Below are 18,679 nucleotides of genomic sequence, written 5' to 3'. Positions count from 1 at the left end.
AACATAGAGAGGAACGACGGGGAAGCTGAGGGGATGGGGATACGGGGGAGTCCCGGGGGATCCGGGCTGAGGGGATGCGGGATCCCGAGGCACCCCGGATTGAGGGGATGGGCCTCCATGGGGGTTCTGAGCTAAGGGGATGCGGTGTCCCCGGGGTCCCGAGCTGAGGGGACGCGGGTCTCATAGGGTTCTGAGCTAAGGGGACCCGGGGTCCCGGGCTGAGAGGAAGCGGGCTCTCGGCGGGCCCCGGGCTGAGGGGACGCGATGTCCCGGGGGTCCCGGGCTGAGGGGAAGAGGGTCTCATAGGGTCCCGGGCTGAGGGGATGTGCCTCCATGGAGATCCCGAGCTAAGGGGACGCGGTGTCCCGGAGGGTCCCGGGCTGAGGGGAGGCGGGTCTCACAGGGTCCCGAACTAAGGGGACGCGGTGTCCCGGGGGTCCCTTGCTGAGGGGACGCGGTGTCCCGGGGGTCCCGGGCTGAGGGGACGCGGTGTCCCGGAGGGTCCCGGGCTAAGGGGACGCGGTGTCCCGGGGGTCCCGGGCTGAGGGGATGCGGGCTCTCGGCGAATCCCGGGCGCTGCTGTCTCCACTCCCCTCACGGCGCCGCCGCCGCTGCCCTGCCGAGTCGCGCTCCCTCCGCCAGGGGGCAGCACCGCGCGCCGCCCGCCATGTCGGACAAGATGGCGGCGGCCGCGGCCTGTCCGCAGCCACATCCCGGCCCCGGTCACGGCTCCGGCCCCAGCCCCGGTCCCGGTCCCGGCCCGCCGGCAGCCGAGGCGGAGCGCGGGGGCCCGCGCGGCGGCGGGGCGGATGGGGAGGCCGAGGCGGAGGAGTTCGGGTGTCCGGCGCACTGCTCCGACCTGGCCTGGCGGCAGAACGAGCAGCGCCGCCACGGCCTGTACTGCGACATCACGCTGGCGTTCGGTGGCGCGGGCATGGCCCGCGAGTACCGGGCGCACCGGTCCGTCCTGGCCGCCGCCACCGAGTACTTCACGCCGCTGCTCTCGGGGGGGTTCGCGGAGTCGCGCTCGGGTCGCGTGGAGCTGCAGAAGTGGAGCTCGGAGGGCGGCCCCGACCCCGACACGGTGGAGGCCGTTATCGGCTTCATGTACACCGGCACCATCCGCGTGAGCCCCGGTAACGTCCATGAGGTGCTGGAGATGGCGGACAGGTAAGCGGGGCGGGGGCTGGTGGGGACCGGGTCACGGCATCAGGGGATCGCAGATTGATTTGGGTTGGAAGSGACCTTAAAAGTTCATCTCGTTCTACCCCCCCGTCATGGGCAGGGACACCTTCCACTAGACCAGGTTGCTCCAAGCTCCGTCTAACCCAGCCTTGAGCACTTYYAGGGRTKTAYAACTCCCGTGTTTGTCCTGCAGGTTTCTGCTGACCCGGTTGAAGGAYTTCTGTGGAGAGTTTCTGAAGAAGAAACTGAACCTCTCCAACTGTGTGGCGGTTCACAGTTTGGCCCACATGTATTCCCTGAATCAGCTGGCCCTGAAAGCGCAGGATATGATCAGGAGAAACTTCCACAAAGTTATCCAAGATGAGGAGTTCTACACTTTGCCGTTTCACCTTGTCCGGGACTGGCTCTCAGACTCAGAGATCACGGTGGACTCTGAAGAAATCCTCTTTGAGACTGTTTTGAAGTGGGTTCAGAAAAATCCTGAGGAAAGAGAGAGGTACTTTGAAGAGCTCTTTAAGCTGCTAAGATTGTCTCAGATGAAACCCACATACCTGACTCGCCACGTCAAATCCGAGCGGCTGGTGTCGAGCAATGAGGTCTGTGTGAAGCTGGTGTCCGAGGCCGTGGAGAGCCATGCCCTGCGCTCTGAGAACCTGCAGTCTGGGAACCTGCAGCATTCCACCTGTCCCACTGCACTGCTGCCACGCTTTGGCCAGAACATGGATGTCATCATGGTGATCGGCGGCGTGTCYGAGGGCGGTGACTACCTGAGCGAGTGCGTGGGCTACTTCATCGACGAGGACAGGTGGGTCAACCTGCCTCACATCCACAACCACCTGGATGGGCACGCTGTGGCYGTGACAGAGTCCTACGTGTATGTGGCTGGCTCCATGGAGCCAGGGTTTGCCAAGACTGTAGAAAGGTACAATCCAAACAGAAATATTTGGGAGCAGGTCTCAAATCTAATCACCAGGAAGCATTCCTTTGGCCTTACCGAAGTGAAAGGCAACTTGTACAGTATTGGTGGACAYGGCAATTTCAGTCCAGGCTTTAAGGATGTGGCCATTTATAATCCTGAGCAGGACAAATGGCTGAACCTGGAGTCGGCACCGAAGATCCTGCGGGATGTCAAAGCTGTCTCCGTGGAAGATCGGTTTGTGTATGTGGCCGCACGCACCCCAGTCGACAGCGACAGCGAGGATGGGCTGAGGGCTGTTATTATCAGATACGATGCTGAAACCAGGCAGTGGCAAGATGTGGAGTCCCTGCCCCTCATCGACAACTACTGCTCCTTCCAGATGTCTGTTGCCAACACCAACTTCTACCACACGGCATCGTGCTGCCCCAAGAGTTACCCCATAGACAAYGAGGAGGCCAAGGGAAAGATCTCCAGCAGGGCCTCGGATGAAATCCTGGAATCCTTGCCTCCTGAGGTCCTGAGCATTGAGGGAGCAGCTATTTGTTACTACAAAGATGACGTGTTTATCATCGGGGGGTGGAAGAACAGCGATGACATTGACAAGCAGTACAGGAAGGAGGCCTATCGCTACTGTGCCGAGCGGAAGCGCTGGATGCTCCTGCCCCCAATGCCACAGCCCCGCTGCAGAGCCACTGCCTGCCATGTGAGAATCCCCTTCAGGTGCCTGCAGGGAACACAGAGGTACCCCATGCCACAAAATCTGATGTGGCAAAAAGATAGAATAAGGCAAATGCAGGAAAGGCAGATGCAGGAGATACACCGATACTCTCTGAGCTTACGGAGGATGCCCCGCTCCCAGATCGAGTGCTAGTGTGGAATATCACTCCTGATGAGCCTAGGAAATAAACCCTTTTGTTAGGCTTGATGTGTCTTTATAAGACATGAGGGTGTGGATTGGATTTGATGCATAAAACCAGCATCTGTTGTGTACTGAAAATTCAGAAGCTCAGAAGTTGAGGGTGGGTGGAATTGAGACACTCCATGAATCCAACAGTATTCCTTAATGATGCCCAGGGAAAAGCTGTAGCCTGTATCGGGCTGTGAAATGTCTCYGGGAGCATTAAGCCTGTTACTTCTCTCCTTTGAGATCTTTGATTCCAAGGGTTTCTGTAGAGTCACTCTCTAACAGTTCTACTTGGAAGATCAAAGCTCTCTCTCTTAATAATTTAGTGGTTACATTTGTGTGTGCTTGAAAGCACCTGTTTCATTTGCACTTATCTCTTGACATTCCTTTGATTCTCTCCTCAGTGACTAAACTTCACAGGATTGGTGTTGGTGTACTTGGCTTTCCCAAGCTGGAGGCAAGTGCAATAGTTCTGTATGAAACAAAAGCACAATCTTTCTTTAAGAAATTCCTTCAGGATGTTTCTATGTTTATTAAATATTTTTTGTATCTGTATCTTGTAGAGAGGCTGCAGAGTTTGTTTATAAATGGATGATTGGTTGGGCACAAGATGCTTGCTAAAAGAGACCTTGAGGCAATGGATTTTTTTTCAGGTCTGTTTTCAGGTTTGAGTCTGTCTCTAACTCAAACTTAGGAACTTGGGTCAACAGCCTGAGTGAAGGAGTGATAACCAGCGATGAGCCACCCACGCACCCTGGCTGTTCAGTTCTGTCAGAGTGGATCTGTGAGAGTGAGATTATTTCATGGGAAACCTGAGCTACTCGTAGGTCTTTTCTCAAGTGTTGCACATGTTTTAATTCTAGTGAGAAGTGATGGGAGAGCCCCTGCTGTTCCAGCCTGTCTCTGACAATCAGAAGGCTTTGCCCTCTGTGTGCTGTCCCAAGGGACTCCCAGCATCTGTGCTGCAGCTCTGCACCAAGCTGGCACATGTGCTCTTACAGGGGAGAGAGCTGGGCTTTCAGAGTCTCCAAGCATCTTAATTTCCCCACTTGCTGTGGGGGTGARATTTAAGATCATTTAAACACCTTTTATCTTTCTGAGGTGGCTTACATGCAAGTGCCCTGGGTGGCCCTGGATTGCTTTCTGCTGTACTCCCGGGGAATAGAACGTGGGATATTCCCTTTGGAGTGTCCCTGCCTCTCAGTTACCTGTCCCACTGAGCACTCCTCCCCGGTCCAAGAAGCTCCAGGACCCTTTCATTTACCAGTGTTTCAGTGCATACTTCCTACCTCCTTTTCTCCCCATCCTTCCCTTCATTTGAATGTTCCAAGTTTTCCCATGCAGTCTAACTCAGGATCTTAGGGAAGGGAATGGGAGGAGTAACCTGGGTATTACAAAACTTGTGTAAACAAACCTTTTTGGAAAATCTGTTACTGCTCCTGGTTCATCGATGATTTGCTGGTGGTTTTGATGTGGGTGGCTTCTTTGCAAAGAACTTGTAACCTGTTTGGGGTTTGTTTTGGTTTTAATTGTTTTGCTTCCTGAGCTGCTCCTTCTCCTTTTCCAGTTCAACAGGCAGCCCAGATCCTATATGAAACTCGGGGTAAGTCCTTCCACCACTCCGTGTRTAAAGGTTTCTCTGATATGTACGTCCCTTAATGCTCTGCTTTGTGGTTCATGGGGCCACTTTGATATCAATAACTTGTCTATTTGTGAGAGTCTCTGGCCTTAGTTAAAACAACTACCAACCAAACTTGAAATTCTGAACAGTTTGTCTCTGCTCTGTGGTAACTGTGTTGTATTTTCTTTGCCCATTGGGCTGTTGGGGCAGGTGAAGTTTATGCTGCTGGCTTCATGCAAGAGGAAATAGGTGAGTTTAAGGTGATGTTTGCAGGTGATTGTTCCCAAACAGCTCTTGCAGGTCTGTAAGCTGGAGATTGATCCATGGAGTCTGGCTCATGGACTCTTGCAGGTCCGGCTGGAGTGGCTGCAGAATTGCTGCTCCTGCAGCAGTTTGTGATAAAGTGTGCAGATGCCTCTAGTGCTGAATCCATCAATGTAACAGCAATTTGTGGGAGTTGATTTAGGGATACTTTCCCTGACTTTGCACCAAAGCAATGGGGAGGAGTTCCTGTCCTCCACCCTGCTGAACTGCCTGGAGGTATTTAATAGGCAGTTGGAGAGTGGTAGTAGGTCACACCCCCACAGCTCTCCAAGCCCTCTTGTAGGCTACCATCGAAAATTTGTAGGGAGAAACACCATGGTCAGCTGGAATAGGAGCTGAATATTTAATGACATTGTGCAGCAGAGGCAAGAACAAACCTTGCAGTCTTGCTTTTTCTAAGCAGCATTGATCTTACACTTCCCAGGAGGACGTTTACTAAAAGCACTCCACAGAGAGACAGCATCAGCCCAGCCCCATCCCTGGACAGGTAACCCTGTGTGTGCCAGCCGCATGCCGTGTGTGCCGTGCTGTCCCTCCGTGTGCTCCAGGGTGGGCGGCTCTGGCAGCAGCATGGACTGCTCTTGATGTTTGCTCTGCCAGTTCTGGGGTAGTTTTAAGCATTTGGGGGTTTTTAGCCTTGAAGTCAGTGGACCAGTGGCACTGATGTGGTTTGTGACTGATAGGTTGAATGATYCATTGCATCACAGGAGTAGTTGGGAGAATTGCATTCATGGCTCTGGCTGCAGTTCAGCCCACGAGCCTGTGAATCCTTTACCATTCTTTGTGGCCCTTGACCACCATAGCTTGCTGGGTGGTTATCAAATGATCCCATAAAGAAAAGCCTGGCTGTTCTTCCTGTGTGTTTCTAATGGCTGATCAGCTGTCAGCAGGATCCCAATGTATGTTCAGTAGGGGCAAGAAGACTGCTGGTCTCACTGAGGGAAAAGAACATTGTGGGGAGTCTTCCTCCTTTGGACAATCACACCTCTACACCTGTCCTGCTACCTGTCACAAAACACATGTGTCATGTCCTGGCTTTCTGCTCAAAGTACCAATGGCACCTGCCAGGTCTTGGCGGTCACTGTACTAACTCCCAGAGGCCATATATTTACATAATATTTTATAACTACCTGGATGCTCCATTATAACCAGGGGTTGTGTGTGTTTTTAATAAGACTCCCTTGCACAAAGTGGGAGAACATTCCAGAGATGAAGCAAACATCCAGATGTTACATGTGCTGTGAACAAGTGTGAGCTGCCTATTGCAATGGCATTTTTCTCCATTACAGTAAATATTAAAATCCAAACTCTTGGCTCAGCTTGTGTGTTGTGGAATACCCTGGTGTCTGCCAACAAACCCAGTCCCAAGGAATTACAACTTTTTATATTGTTCTTAACACAGCCTTGTAACAGAATGTAAGATCCAATGAGCTTTGAAAAGCAAACGTAAAGGAAACGGTTTTGTGGCTTGGATTTATGTTCAGCTCTGTCCACCTTAGGTTGGGGTATGAGCCATCTCCTGTTTGACAGTCCTGGGTGGAATCTGATAAAACAGGTGCTCTTGAGAAAATCTAACCCTGTTACTAATACGAATGTAGAGCGTGGAACTAACGAGCTGTTTGATGACCATTAGTAGTCAGATTCTCCTCGTGGGTCCATGTCACTGTGGGTYGCAGCAGCTCTGCTCTCCTGGCATATTAACAGCAGGACAGCAGTTTGCTGGGGAGCAGCAGTCCTGTCCTTACCTATGAGGTAGTGTGTGTCATAAGCACCCTTTGAAACAGATCCTGCTGTCCTGTTCTTGACCTTAAATACACTGTACTAAAATTTATTGTAAGAGGTGAATTAATAAAAATAAACCTTTTATTTCTCTAGCATTCTGTTGTGGTTTTGGTTTTTTAAGTTGCTGTATAGGGTGTGGATGATACATTGGTAATACTGTGGAGTGAAAGCTCTAAATGCTAATAGTCCTTTTGGCCCATTACAATTGTTTCTATTTTCGAACAAGAGAACATATTTTCTTTCTCCTATGGGGATTTTATTATTTAAAGAACACTATTTACACATATCTGGTGATGGGATGCTCAGAAGACTTTATTAAATACGCAGAACTATTTACACAAGCATCCAGTGATGGCTGATCACAACACTCCTAGCTAAGGGGAACTATTTACAACGGCGAGCTGCGAGTTGAACTGCTGAACAAGATGTCCATGGAGGAGCTGTGCTGGTAGTAGTGTTGCCTAGCGATGTATTCCATGACGTTGGAGAGCCCTGGCACCACGCAGCAGCTGACGGCGCTGCGGGTGATGCCCATGCTGTGGGCGTCGTACCACTCATTGGTATCTTCCTCGTAGCACTCGGTGGCAACRGTGGTGCTGAACCCATTAAAGCCCCCAACCACGAACAACAGGCCATCCATCACCTCAATGCCAAAGTTGCTGCGTGGATTTAGCATGGAGGGCACGGCGTGCCAGGCGTTGGCGATGGGGTTGTACGCTTCCACGCTCTGGAGCCGGCTGTTCCCATCAAACCCTCCAACCTGTGAAGGCCAAAGGGACAGAGCTGAAAGGGGCCTTTCCTAAGCCAGATCCTGTCATGCATCTGTGAGATGGGAACTGCTCRTGCCTCCCTGGCTGCAGTCTGAGCATGGAGGAGAGCACGAGATCTCCAAACATGGCTCTTGCTTATTGCAGTCTGCTCCCTGCTCTCTGAGGAGCTTTCCAAAGCACTTTATGTAACTGTCAATTTTGACAGTTCTCCAGAAGTTGGATGCAGTCCATGGAGAGGATAAAGAATGGATGAACAGGCCCAAGCCCCTGCTCTGTGCTGCTGGTACTGTTGGAAGCAGCAGAAATTATGTTCTGCTACTTCCACATTGCCAAACACCATTTTCATATCAAAAATCGTGTGATGAGTGATAACTTCCTTGCCATTTTGGCTTTGACTTCCCTAAACCTCATGTAAACACATGGCCACCCTGGAGATCTGGGACCTGCAGCCATCCAAAGGACTGCAGTGCTGGCTGGTGTTAGCCCTTACCGCATACACCTGGTTCCCGTATGCCATCACCCCAACTCCGCTTCTCCTGCTGCTCATTGGGGCGATCAGGGACCACTGGTTTGTGGTGGGGTTGAACACTTCAGCTGAGCTGAGGCACTGATCGCCATCAAACCCACCACAGATGTACACCTGGGGACAGGAGATGGGGGAAAGGGTGAGTGGGGTGGTTATATCCTTGGTGAGGAAACATGTTTGAAGAGAAAACAGTGGTGTGGCTGGATTTTTGGGGTGTGTTGTTTAAGAATGGGAATGATCTTGTCATCCTGGGTTTGAAGTAGCAGCAGTGCAAAGAGTTGATGGCAGCAAGATTTAGACTTTCGGTTTTTCAAGCTGCATGAAGCAGACAGGCCTGGTATCACACCTATGGCCAGGAAAAGGGGCTGTCAGGCACCAGATAGGCAGCAGCTCTGGAAGATTTTTTATATCTCTGCCACACCAGGCAGGCTCCTTTACACTCACAGCTCCAGGATTTAATAAACAGTTATGAATTTAGTGGAGGTTTATGTGAACTTCATGCTGCAACCCCAACTGCWCTTGGCTGGGGCTAGTTTACCTTTCCATTCAGTGTGGTTGCACTGGCGTCGCTCCTCTGCTCGTGCATGGGGGTGATCAGGGTCCACTGGTTGGTGTCTGGGTCATAGCGCTCTGCTGTGTTGAGCCGCATGTAGCCATCGAACCCTCCCATGGCATAGATGAAGCTGTCCACAACGGTGACGCTAACGTAGCAGCGCCGTGAGTGCATGGGTGCTACCTGCTGCCATGTCTTCTGGAGTGGATCAAACCGTTTGACGATGTTGAAATAATCCGTGCCATCAAATCCGCCGATAACGTAGACGTGGCCTTTCAAATAAGCCGAGCCGTGATAGGCAACGGGGCTCTCTTGCTCCCAGGGAATGTTCAGCCACTTGTCAGTGCGGCCGTCGTAGGTCTCGATGGCGCTGGTGGCGCCGCCCCCGCTCCAGCCCCCGATGGCGAAGAGGATGGCGTAGGGCAGGCGCGGCCGGGTGAGTGGGTTGGCGTTGACCGAGGAGCTCTGGCCGTAGGAGTTCAGGTCGTAGATTTCAGACAGGGCACTGATGATGAGATCTTTGCAGTTGGCATTGTCCTTGACGTACTCGTGAGCTTTGACGTTGTTCATGAAGTAGTCGGATTGTAGGAGTGCCAGTCGAACCTGAAACACGCAAGGAGGAGGTTGGAGTACTGCCACTGATGGTTTCCCCCTTTGGGTGGCCTTTGGGGGCAGCTCCGAAGCTGTGCTGCACCCACCTTGCTCAGCAAGCAGGCGATGTGCTGCCTCCTGTTCTGCGGGTCATGAGATATCCACCTCAGCACAGCCTCGAACACGGCTTCTTCTCGCCGCACGTTAAGCTCATCCTTCTCAATGATGTGTGCCAGCTCCTCGGCAGTGAGATCTAGGAACTCCTCGGACACCTGGGACACCTCCTCGAAGTGATGCAGGATGTACACGCAGGCAGCTGCGCGCAGGTCGGGGCAGTGGTAATAGTCAGTGAGTCTGCAAATGCCAATGCAATTCTCAAAGCACAGCCTGGAACTGAGGAACTCACAGCACAGGCTGACGATGCCCATGACATTGAACTGATCTGCTGCAGCTAGCAAACTCTCAACATTGTCCTCCGTGATCGGTACTGTCCCGGTGTAGGCGTAATTGATGATGAGCCCCATCATTTCAGCTGAAATGCCAGGGATGTGATAGACCATCTTGTCTGCGGTGTCCCAGTTGGTAAACAGAGTCCTGAAAACATGGTGTTGCTGTGTTAAACCCTGTCCGTGGATCCCCTGTGTTCCTCCTGCCCCCGGGGCACCAGTTTTGGCACTGGTAGGAGACATTCTGGGAGGCCCCGTGGTTTATGGATTAATGTTTTACTTGCTGGTTGTTTGAAAAAGGAGATACAGCCTCTGGGGCATACCAGAGCTGGAGGCAGCAGGGCAGAGGGTTTCACCYGAGAGGAGCAGAGGGGCAGAATSCCCCCATSACCTGCTGCCCACACTGTGGGGATGAGGCCAGGGYTATGGGGGTGCACAGAACACAGCCAAGGCACGTTCAGCTTCTCACCACCAACCCCCAAATCCCCCTCCCCAGGGCATCTCCGTTCATCCCCAGCCTGGATTGACACTGGGGTGGGGTTGCCTCGACCCAAGTGCAGCACCAATACGGGGTCCTGAATCCCAGAGAGTCACAAGGTGTGGGCAAGGCAAAGCTGCCCCGTGATAGCCAGACCAGGCTGGCCAGGCTCCAGCCCTGCACTGTGGCTGAGGCTCCTCTGATACCACTGCCAAGAGCCACTGATACATGTTGGGCTGTGGATTTATCCTGATGTTCAGGGAGGTGTGAGGACTATGGGAAATCGCTTGATGAARGGTTCAGTGCAGGTGGAGCTCATGGAGATGTGCTGACCTCAATCAGGGAATACTTTTTGTCCCCATTCCCTTGTTTTTCAAGTACTGACCTGAAGTAGATACTGCAGCATGAGAGGATGAGCTTGTGAGCCTTGAATTCCACCCCTTCCGCACTGATGATCACATCACAGAATCTCCCTTCCAGGCGGAGCTCATTGGAGATGCTGCAACTCCTATCGCTCATCTTCCTCTCCATGCTGGAGGATGAATATTTGGTTGGAGCCAGAGGCAGTGGACCTTGCTGAGGTGTGTGTAGCACTCTGGTGTTGTCCCCAAACATCCAGCACTGAGCTCCCTAGCTGGTTGTGGATTGTGCCCCATAATGACATCACAGGGGCAGGGTTGACCCAGGCCCAGCATTCTGTGGTTGCCCTCAGCTTTTGCTTCYCTACAGCCCGGGTTGTGCTGGATCCAGACGTGCTCTGTGTTGATTGATGGTCACTTGGAGAAAAACCAGCCTGTGATCCATCCTCCAGCAGCTTTTCAGTAAGATTTCACTGGGATATAATAGCCTCCAAGCGTGGGCTCTGCTCAGGTGTCTTGTGCCACCTCTCCCAGCAGGAAGCTGAGGTATTGTCCAGCTCATGTCAGTGCTGTCACACACACTGTCCCTGCTGATTGGTCACTGAAGTTGTGCCGGGGGAGCTTTAGGTTGTATGTTGGAAATTATTTTCCCCCAAGGGGCTGTCCAAAGGCAGCAGTGGTGGATCCTCATCCCTGGAGGAGTTTAAAGTCTTGTGGGTGTGGCACCAAGGGACATCGGTTGGTGGCGGCGATGCTGGGGGATGGTTCTTTGCGGGCTTTCCCCTCGCCAGGGTTCTGTGACTCAGTCTTCCCGGCGCCGCGGAGTGGTTCACTGCCCTGCGGCCACGAACRGCCCCGCCGGCGACTATTTTATCCTTTTTTWTTATTATTTTTTTAATACATCTTTCTCCTTCCCGGCTCGTCGCGGGAAGGAGCAGATCAGAACGCAGGTCAGAGTGGCTGCGGGCGTGCACGGAGCGCGGGTGAATTCCCCGACCCCAGCAACCACCGAACGCTCCCAGATCATCACCAGAGCACTCCCCGGTGCCTCCCGGTCTCCTCCGGGCCCCGAGGCCGCGTTCCGGTCCCGCCCCCCGCCGGCTCCTCCCCGCGGCTGCGCGGCCGGTGCGACCGGAACGGAGCGGAGCGGAGCGGGCGCGATGGTGAGCGGGGCTGCGGGCCGGGAGCCGGCTCTGAGCGCGGCCACGACCGAGGGACAGCGGGGGATGAAGGCTCTCGGTGCCCCCGGAGCTGGGGGAGCCGCGGGGCGGCACCGAGCGGGGTCTCTGCCCGCAGGTACCCGAGCTGGAGAAAGCCACGGTCCGGATCCGGCAGCCCGAGCGTGTGCGGGAAATCATCCAGTCCCTCCGGGAGCAGGGGGTGGCCAAGCTGCAGGTAGCGGTGCATTGCCCTCGCTCGGTCCTTGTTTCTGCTGCCCCTTCCGAGCCCCCCGACCCCGGCCCGGCTTCTCCCAGCCCCTCCCTGCAGTGGCAGCCCGGGGCCGGTGGCTCCCCCCGGACCGACCTTTSGGCTCCCCGTTATGGAGCTGTAACTGTGGGCCAGTCCCCAAAGCGCTGCTCCGCCCCGGCACGGTGAAGCCATTCGGTGCCGATAAGGGCTCCGGGGTGGGAGGGTGAGGACATTGTCTGTCTTGGGGTTGGTAGGAGCGGCCACGTCGTCGCCGTCATTCTGTGTCCGCGGGAGACAGTGGTTCTGGCAGCCCCTTAGAAGCATCGTGGGCTCGCTCTGACCAGGACAGAATGCATTGGGGCATGCACGGATTTGGTTTTCTCCCCTCTTCCAGGTCATTTCTGACTTTGACATGACGCTGAGCAGGTTTGGGTGCAATGGCAGGCGCTGCCCCACATCGCACAGTGAGTGGAAGCCGTTGTTTTTACTGTCACTGATCTTGTTTGATTTCTGTGTTTGTATTTGACRTGGTTCCTGTCATCCTTCGTGTCCTCCCTGCCAAGCCTGGCCACTCTGTCCTGTCCTCCTTGCAGCTCTGGGCCTTGCTGTCTGGTTCTGGACTGGCTGCCTTCATCCCACTGCCCATGGGCGCTGAGACCACTGTCCTGGCTGAACCAGGTCCTGCTGCGGGGTAAAATAGGAGCCAATGCATTGAAACCCCACAGGGAGCCTGTGCTCAGGTCACAGTGTCACCACAGCTTGTATTGGGAACAGCCAGCACTGACATTCAGGGGAGCTGCTGTTAGAAAGTCTTTTTGTGTTTTTGTGCTAATCACTGGTGTTTTATTTTCTTTGCAGATATCCTCGACACCAGCCGTGTCATCAGYGAGGATGGCAAGAAGAAGGTGGGTKCTGTGTGTAAAATACTGTTGTATCTGTCACCTGTCACTGGAGGTCACACTGGCTGGTGTGGCAGCTCTCCCAGCTGTGCTGGCTGCCAGRATGGAGTGGGAAAGTGCCCAGGCTGTATTTCAGCCAGCAGTGACAGAGGAGAAGTTAAAAAGGGAACTCGAATATGCAGCTGTGGGTGTTTCAGTTTGATAGGAGCAGGAAGGGGAGGGGTCTTTGTACCTGCAGCATTTGGAGTGAGGTGAGGGCCAGCCAGGCTGGTGAGAATTCCAGCTGTGCTCAGAGTGACGCTGCTCAGTGACAAGGTTTTGGTTGTGTTTAGGAAAAGTGATACTTTGGAGGACTTCAGAATCGCTAGTTTTGTTTATAGTCTCTTTTGACCTGCTGCTCACTTTGTTCTTTTTCCCTCTGTGCGAGACTCCAGCTGAAGGACCTGCTCCACTATTACTATCCCATTGAAATAGATCCCAACCGGACCCTGGAAGAGAAACGTCCCCTCATGGTGGAGTGGTGAGTGCTGTGATGATCTTGACCTTGTCCTGACAACCTCTTGTCCCTGAGGACTACAGGACACGAGGCTTGAACCGTCCCTGGGCTGGGCAGCGATCCTGCAAGGTTTAGCTGTTATTTCTGACTGCTGAGAGCCTCTGCCTGGGACTCTGTCACTGCTGCCTCTCCCCAGGTGGACCAAGGCCCACGAGCTGCTGGTGCAGCAGAAGATCCGCAAAGGTGACATCGCCCAGATCGTCAGAGAGTCAGAGGCGATGCTGAGGTACGGGAATGGGTTTGTGGTGTCGAGGTTTGGGCACGGGGATGTGACACTGAGGTACAGCTTGGCTGCCCACAGCCCTTTTCTCTGCCCATGCAGCCAGGTCTCTGTGCTGTCACCACGCTGCAGCACGACCAGTGCCAGCCTCTCTCGTTCACTGCCTGGGGCTGAGCTCTAACACAGTCAGAACGTGAGTTCTCTCTTTGGCTGCAGGCTGCTCCCTTCCTGCTCTGAAACTGCTCCCCCYTCTCTCAGGCCTTGGCCAGGAGCAGCTGAGGGGCTGGTGCTGGGCACAGCTCCTCTTTTGCAGAGTGGGATGCAGGGGCAGCACACAGAGGTTTGTTCTTTGTGCCAGAACTGCCAAGCCTTATGCAGGCCCTTGGCTCAGCAGCAGATTTCACCCACAGCACAAAAATGTTGAGCTAGAACTTGCTGCTAAAGCTGCCCTAAGGCTGGCCTGGGRGAGCTGGGCTCTGCCAGGGTGCTGYCAGGCTCAGGGAGGAGATGGCTTTTCATGAGCCCAAGGTCCACTCCTGCCAGGAATTGTSCCCTGGCAGACTGAGGCTGTCMCAGGTTGGTCTGATCCTTCTCCCAGCCAGCCCAACCTGTTGCACATCTCTGACATGGCTCCTGGCAGCGCCCACTGGTGTGGGCAGGCTGTGCCCTGTGCCTCTGCCAAGCAGCTGATGTGTTCAGGAGATGCCAGGCAAAGGCTTGGAGTGCTCTGTGCTCCCACCAGTGCCCACCCATCTGCTGCACCCAAAACTCTCCGGGGTTCTGCCCAGGGAGGCCGTGGGAGTGCTGGTGCTGCAGAGAGCTCGTGGTTTGCAGAGCTGACGTRTGTGTTTCTGTTTGGGAAGTGCTGGGCAGGAGCAGAAGCTGGGCTGAGTAACCATTGTGCCAGGGGCTGGTAACTCAGCCCCCTGCAATGGCCACTCCTGCTCTAGGGATGGCTACGAGGAGTTCTTTGAGCGGCTGCACAAGAACAATGTCCCCCTGTTCATCTTCTCTGCTGGCGTCGGTGACATCCTGGAGGAGATCATCCGTCAGGCCAACGTCTTCTACTCCAACGTCAACGTGGTGTCCAACTACATGGACTTCAACGAGGATGTGAGTTCTTGCACTGCCTCTGTGTGGGGAGAGGTGTGGGGCTGGGACCGAGGGCTGGGACACGATTAATGCTGACACCATGAACAGTGACACCATCATTAAGAGCTGTCTGTCCCCTGTCTGTGCCCAGGGAGTCCTCACACRCTTCAAGGGGCCCCTCATCCACACCTACAACAAGAACAACACCGTGCTGCAGGGCACAGGCTACTTCCAGCAGCTGAGCACCAGGACGAGCATCATCCTGCTGGGGGACTCCATGGGTGACCTGACCATGGCAGACGGCGTTCCCAGCGTGGAGAACATCCTCAAGATTGGCTTTCTCAATGACAAGGTGGGTGTGAGGAGCACTGCAGTGCTTCCCTAGCAGCCTTCCCCAGGTGCCAGGGCTGGGGCCAGCAGGGAGGAGCAGGGGGCTGCYCCAGTGATTTGGGTGGGTGAGATTCTCGTACGAGCTCCTGCAGGGTGTACATACATGATTTTCACTTCTTATTAGCTGAGGGTATTTTGATGTGTGCAGGAAAACTCGGCCCCCAAATAATAAACCCAGACAAGAAGATGTCCCCTCCCTGACCCCTTGATCCACCACCAGTGACTGCAGGTCCAGTTCCAGCCCCCTCGCCTGTCCACGCTGTCTCAGGGTGCAGGCAGGATGTAGGAAGGCTCCCCTCACCTCCATCACAGCATTTTGTAGTTTAGGATTGGGGATTGCATTTTTTATATACACTCACTTGAAATTTACACACTTGACTGTGGTTTTACACACACTTGAAATTCTTTAGWGAGCTCCCAAGGGGTGCAGAAGGGACCTGGGGCTGTCTGCTGAGCTCCTGCCGTGCCTGGGAAGTTGTCAGGGCAGTTCTTGTGCCCCTTTTGGGTAGCAGCATCTTCACCCTGAGCTGTTCCCGCTGCTGATAGGTGGAAGAGCGCAGGGGGAAGTACCTGGATTCCTATGACATCGTCCTGGAGAGCGACGAGACGCTGGATGTGGTCAACGGCATTCTGCGCTACATCCTGGCCGAGACATGAGCTGGGGACACGGYGTCCAGCTCGGGCCACGCAGAGGGCTGGGCAGGGAGTGTCCTTCCTGTGACACAGCTGGAGGAGACCTGCTGGGACCTGCTGGGCTCCATCCCCACCTCACTGATGCCCTGGAGCAGGAGAGGTGAGATGGAGGAAGCTTCTCTGTTCCCTTCACCCCAGCTCTGCCTGGCTCTGCAGTGTCCCTCCTGGACTGACTCTGTCCTGCTCAGACTTCATCCTGAGGCCACGACAAACCTTTCCACGTTTCAGAGATGTTTCTGCACTTGTTTCAGCAGCTGAGTGTGGAATGGATATAGTTTACTGAGGACAGACCTGATTTTAGATGAAATTTTGGTGTCACTGTGGTCCTGGCTAAGAAAACAAGTTTCTTGTCCTGTTTTCTGTGGGCTCCAAAGCTCCTGGGCTGACCCTGGTGCCAGTGCAGCTGCTGGGCTGGTGTGGCCCTGCTGGACATCACATCACCCTGCCCCACATTCCCCATGGGATCCTGCAGCTCTCTGGCCCCACAACTCAGCTCACCCRTCCATCTCACACCAGCACAGCTCTTACTGTGGAAAAAAAAGCTTTTCCAGCTGTCCCTGAAGGCCCTGGAGCTCGGCTGCTGTTGCTGCCCTAAGCCAGAAGTAAGTTTGTTCTGCCAGGGATCACAGAAGGAGGGGTGGGGATGAGGGAGGAGAGGCCAATGGCAGAATTTGGGGTTTTAAGGAATGTTTTACCTGGCCATGTTTGTTTATTAAGCTTCTGGGCTGATCCTCGGCTGATCTGGGCTCTCAGAGCAGCRATAGGAAAAACCCATTTTATTTCTGTGTAACCTCTGGTTATGTGAGACTCTGAAAAGCAGAGTCGTTCTCCATGTTGGAATAAAAACATTGTTGGGTAAAGCTGGGTCATGGGTGATTTGTAGCCAGGGCTGAGGGGCTGGAGCTGCTCTGCTCCCTGGGCTGGCAATCTCTGCCCCCCAGCTCCCCATCCCACCAGAGCCCCCCAGCCCTCACTGGGCACTGAAGCCCTGTTGGCTTTGGTGGAAGATCCCAGGGGGAATTTTGGTTTTTCCTGCCAGACCCAGCAGATGCTGGAGCCTGTAATGCCCCTGGGCACTCTGGAGTGCCACTGCCCCAACACACAGGAATATTCCATGGCAAAGTAACCAGACACGGTCAAACTCCTTGGAAACCYGGAGGAATTATTTATTACTCGGTGCAAGGCAGAGTCACCGTTTGAGGGGCTCTGCACTGCTGTGCTCCTTTCTACCTTTCTTCTGTCCCTGGGGYAGGACAGAGGCTCTGGGAGCTGGCAGGTGCTGGAACTGTGCTGGTTCCACCCCAGAACCTGAGCACTCCAAGGTTGTGACCTGCATTTAGGTATTGAAACAAAATTGGTTTGGTTTGTCTCACTCACGGGAGGCTGGAAGTGGGAGGGCATGGAGGGGGATGAGGCTGCTCCCTGAGGGGAATGGAATGAGGAGTCTGTTTCCCTTCTCCCAGCTGATGAGGGSTTTGCCAGGTCCCATCCCCACAGTTTTGGGACTTTAGGAAAGGCAGATGCCTGCAGAGTATCAGGGCTTCACCCTGAATCCTGAGCCCCCTCTGGACTCTTGTCCTGGGCAGGATGGCAGCAGGGACACAGCAGGGACCAGGACAAGAGGCTTCTTCTCTCTAAAAAAAAATTTAAGTGTATAAAAAACCCAATCCCCAATCCTAAACTAYAAAATGCTGTGATGGAGGTGAGGGGGAGCCCCCCTGCATCCTGCCTGCCCCCCGAGGCAGCGTGGACAGGCGAGGGGGCTGGAGCTGGACCTGCAGTCACTGGGGGCCAATCAAGGGSTCAGGGAGGGGACATCTTGTCTGGGTTAATTAGCTGGRRGCTGAGTTTTCCTGCACAGGWAAACACATCAAAATRCCCTCAGCTAAAAGAGGTGAAAATCAAAATCTGCCCCGCTGCGGGACTGGGGAGGGGCAGGGGCAGATTCCCGGGGTGGGAGACTGGCCATGACACGGCCAGGATGAGTCCTGTCTCCAGGAACAGYGGGACTGCTCCTCAGAGCTCCTCATGAATCTTCTCCTGATCCTCATCCGACTTCAGCTTCAGCTCGTCGGGTGTGATCTTCCCRTCCTGGTTGCGGTCCTGGTTGTGGAACATGTCAGCGATGATTTTCTCTGGGTCGGAGCTGGGCATGAGGCGGCCTTTCCCTTCTGCCACCTGGGTCTTGATGAAGGTGGAGAACTGGAGAGGGGACAAGGGAACAGATGCTGCTTGGCTCCACACAGCCAGCACTGGGCAGGGAGACCACGGCTCATGCCCAGGATGGGCAGGGAGCAGAGCAGAGGCTGCTCATGGGGACACTGTGGGCACCCAGCAGTGATGCTTTGGGCTGGGATGTTTCTCCTGCACGGCTCTGCTGGCTCCCAGTGCCCTTCAGTGCTCCCCATTCCCCACACCCCCTGCACCCCACCTTTGGGAGCTGCTCACCTCATCAGCGGGGATCGCCCCGTCCTTGTCCAGGTCCATCTGCTCGTACAGGTTGGCCGGTGGCTCCTCGTGCCAGATGAASAGGTAGCCCTCAGGAACGCCCTCCTCCATGGAGATCAGCTCCACCTCGAAGCGGAGCACGGCGCTGCCAGGCACTCCCCGAGCTGGAAACACAGCAAAGCTCCAGCACCACGGGGAGCAGGGCAAAGCCTGAACCCCACAGCCCTAAAAGGGTGAGGAGGGACAGAGCCCAAGTGGGGTGCAGCGAGGCTGAACCACCCCATTTGCACTGAACATTGGCCACTACTCCCCTACCTCCGCTCTCGCCGTGGCCCAGGTGTGGGGGGATGATGAGCACCCGCCTCTCCCCCGCACACATGTCCAGGAGGCCGCTGTTCAGYCCCTCGATCACCTTGTTGGCACCCAGAGTCACCTCCTGGGGCTTCTCATAGTCGTGGCTGCAGGAGGCACAGAGTGCAGGTGAGAAAAGTCCCTGAAATCCCAACACTTCCA

At 54.6% G+C, this 18,679-nt stretch overlaps 4 protein-coding genes across 4 annotated transcripts in view; 2 read left to right on the top strand and 2 right to left on the bottom strand.

Moving 5' to 3' along the window:
- Positions 1–662: 662 nt before the first annotated feature.
- Positions 663–6,827, top strand: KLHL11 (kelch like family member 11). The gene is made up of 2 exons (XM_057385911.1): positions 663–1,170; positions 1,379–6,827. Exons 1-2 carry the CDS (start codon positions 668–670, stop codon positions 2,973–2,975), a joined length of 2,100 nt encoding a protein of 699 aa, XP_057241894.1. The 5' UTR covers positions 663–667; the 3' UTR covers positions 2,976–6,827.
- A 209-nt stretch (positions 6,828–7,036) lies between these two features.
- KLHL10 (kelch like family member 10) lies at positions 7,037–11,472 on the bottom strand. Its single transcript, XM_057385902.1, has 5 exons — positions 10,485–11,472; positions 9,283–9,769; positions 8,570–9,187; positions 7,996–8,145; positions 7,037–7,495 (listed from the first exon to the last, which is right to left on the bottom strand). The coding sequence occupies exons 1-5, from the start codon at positions 10,712–10,714 to the stop codon at positions 7,124–7,126; spliced, it is 1,857 nt and encodes a 618-aa protein (XP_057241885.1). The 5' UTR covers positions 10,715–11,472; the 3' UTR covers positions 7,037–7,123.
- A 90-nt stretch (positions 11,473–11,562) lies between these two features.
- Positions 11,563–16,049, top strand: NT5C3B (5'-nucleotidase, cytosolic IIIB). The gene is made up of 9 exons (XM_057385904.1): positions 11,563–11,621; positions 11,755–11,853; positions 12,263–12,332; positions 12,727–12,773; positions 13,202–13,287; positions 13,460–13,549; positions 14,494–14,656; positions 14,787–14,987; positions 15,572–16,049. The coding sequence occupies exons 1-9, from the start codon at positions 11,619–11,621 to the stop codon at positions 15,680–15,682; spliced, it is 870 nt and encodes a 289-aa protein (XP_057241887.1). The 5' UTR covers positions 11,563–11,618; the 3' UTR covers positions 15,683–16,049.
- Positions 16,050–16,842: 793 nt separating this feature from the next.
- Positions 16,843–18,679, bottom strand: part of FKBP10 (FKBP prolyl isomerase 10) — a 6,497-nt gene continuing 4,660 nt past the window's right edge. Inside the window, exons 8-10 of the mRNA XM_057385903.1 lie at positions 18,482–18,624; positions 18,167–18,330; positions 16,843–17,920 (exon numbers count right to left, since the gene is read on the bottom strand). Of these exons, the coding sequence (XP_057241886.1) occupies positions 17,735–17,920; positions 18,167–18,330; positions 18,482–18,624 (493 nt within the window). The 3' untranslated portion in view covers positions 16,843–17,734. The remainder of the gene's footprint in view (positions 17,921–18,166; positions 18,331–18,481; positions 18,625–18,679) is intronic.

This window comes from Malurus melanocephalus, unplaced genomic scaffold (assembly GCF_030028575.1).
Source record: "Malurus melanocephalus ecotype Western Australia unplaced genomic scaffold, MMel_1.1 scaffold_886, whole genome shotgun sequence".
NCBI lineage: Eukaryota > Metazoa > Chordata > Aves > Passeriformes > Maluridae > Malurus > Malurus melanocephalus.
Note: the sequence above shows the minus strand (reverse complement) of the source record. Positions and strands in the feature narration are given on the sequence as shown.